The sequence below is a fragment of the Manacus vitellinus genome, unplaced genomic scaffold (assembly GCF_001715985.3).
Source record: "Manacus vitellinus isolate BGI_N305 unplaced genomic scaffold, ASM171598v3 scaffold_141_pilon, whole genome shotgun sequence".
Taxonomy (NCBI): Eukaryota; Metazoa; Chordata; class Aves; order Passeriformes; family Pipridae; genus Manacus; species Manacus vitellinus.
Window position 1 is genome coordinate 171,186 of NW_021939012.1, and position 1,994 is coordinate 173,179.

Genomic DNA, 1,994 nt, shown 5'->3' on the forward strand with positions numbered 1-1,994 from the left:
CTGAGCCAGGAACTGTGCTGGGGCTGGCTCCTGGGATCTCTGGAGCTGTGTGAGCTGGAGGCTCAGGGATTCCTGCCCAGCTCCTTCCTGACTGTCTGGAATTCCATTCCCTGATGGAGTGAGAGTGTTTGTGTTACTGCAGTTGGGTGGCAGAGCTGTTGTGATTTACTCCCTGCCAGTGAAGAGGGGTGATGAGCACAGCTCCAGCCCCTCAGGCTTTCCATCCCTTGGTGTCTTTGTGTGCATCTTTCTGAACACCTGGGGAGGATTTACAGCTTTTAACAAATATTTGTAGTTAACTTGCTGATGTCATTTGCTTCTCAAATATTTGGGAACTTTTAAAGAGCAGGAAGCCCTTCAGGAATGTGTCTCTGTCACCTCTGGCACAGGTTTGACACACTAAGTTTGATATCAGGTTTGGTATGTGAAGAGCATCTTGTAAATGATATATTAATATAATGTATGTAAATATATTATGTAAATATTTTCAGTGGCTGGAAATTATTATTTTTCATATTGACAGTTATTTTTTCAGAGAAAATCACTGACATGGCCAGCAAGACTGGAGACCCTTGTAAGGTTTTGTCAAATCTCCACCTCGGTGGACACTGAGGTGTGAAGGGAAGTTGTTTTAGTGGAGTTCTGACTGAACAAGTTGGGCAGTGATTTGTTATCCCAAAGTCACCGAACCCCGGGATGGCTGGGGTTGGAATGGACCTGTAAGACCATGTGATACCGTCTGGTGGTTAAAAACGGGAAGGTTTATCCCGAGGGAATTGTCCTGCTCTTCCCCTGGCAGGGTGGAAGGACTGATGGACTCGTACACTCAGGGATTCGAAAGGTCTTACACTGTCAACAGCAGCATCCTCCACGGGATCGAGCCTCGGCTCAAGGACTTCCACCAGCTGCTGCTCAGCCCACCCAAGGTAGGCCTGGCCTGGCTCCTGCTCAGGGAGTTCCCTGTCCTTGCACACAGATCTCCTGGGCACTGCCAGGAGCAGGAGGCTGCCACAGACAGAGGGCTTGGGGAGGAAAATCCACGCTCCAGTGTGGTAGTTCAGGGGTTCAGGGATGAGGCAGGAGGAACCTGAGAGCTGTTGTGTTCAGGGAAATCCAGGAAGTACAGACACATGGGACTGGGGGATTGAGGGAGGGTGGTGAAGAGGAGGGAACTTTGAATTAGTGGATATTTGGGTTTTAATCTTCAGATTTGGAAGTCAAAGTCTCCCAGTGGTCACAGGACTGGGAGGGTGGTTTAGGTTTCCCTGCAGGGAACATTCCTGAAAGGAACTGGTTCTGTGAAATCCCAGGATAGTCAGGGTTGGAAGGGCTCTCTGGAGACCATTCAGTCCAACCCCCCTGCCCAGGCAGGTGACACAGGAACAAGTCCAGGTGGGTTTGGAATGTCTCTGGAGAGGGAGACTCCACCCCCTCCCTGGGCAGCTGTTCCAGGCTCTGCCACCTCCGTGGGAAGTTCTTCCTGCTGTCGAGGTGGAACCTGTGGTTTAATTTCTGGCTGTTGCTCCTGCTCCTGTCCCTGGGCCCCCTGGGGAGCACCCCCCCTGTTGTGTGTGTGCCCTGAGGGGTGCTGGGGTGAGCTGACCCTGCCCTGTTCCCCCAGAAATCGGCGATCCTGACCACGATCGGGGTGCTGGAGGAGCCGCTGGGGAACGCGCGGCTCCACGGCTCCCGGCTCATCGCGGCGCTGCTGCACACCAACACTCCCAGTATTAATCAGGAACTATGCAGGCTCAGTACCATGGATTTATTACTTGTGAGTATCCCAGCGGGGCACCGGCAGCGGGGAGAGGGGAAGGACGTCCCGCTGGGAGCAGTTTTGCTTTCCCTTTCATCTCTTCTGAGCCTAATTACTGCTCTAATCTGCTGCGGGAGCATCCAGGCCTGGAACAGCCCTGTAACCCACAGCCAATTGTTTGGCATTTGGAACTGAGCCTCACACTTCACATTTCTGGTTAATGCAGTGGAGGGTGTGT

General features: G+C 52.6%; 1 protein-coding gene across 1 annotated transcript in view; it reads left to right on the forward strand.

Moving 5' to 3' along the window:
- Positions 1 to 1,994, forward strand: part of PPP6R2 (protein phosphatase 6 regulatory subunit 2) — a 30,498-nt gene that overhangs the window by 11,388 nt on the left and 17,116 nt on the right. Inside the window, exons 6-7 of the mRNA XM_029958142.1 lie at positions 654 to 926; positions 1,622 to 1,774. Of these exons, the coding sequence (XP_029814002.1) occupies positions 654 to 926; positions 1,622 to 1,774 (426 nt within the window). The remainder of the gene's footprint in view (positions 1 to 653; positions 927 to 1,621; positions 1,775 to 1,994) is intronic.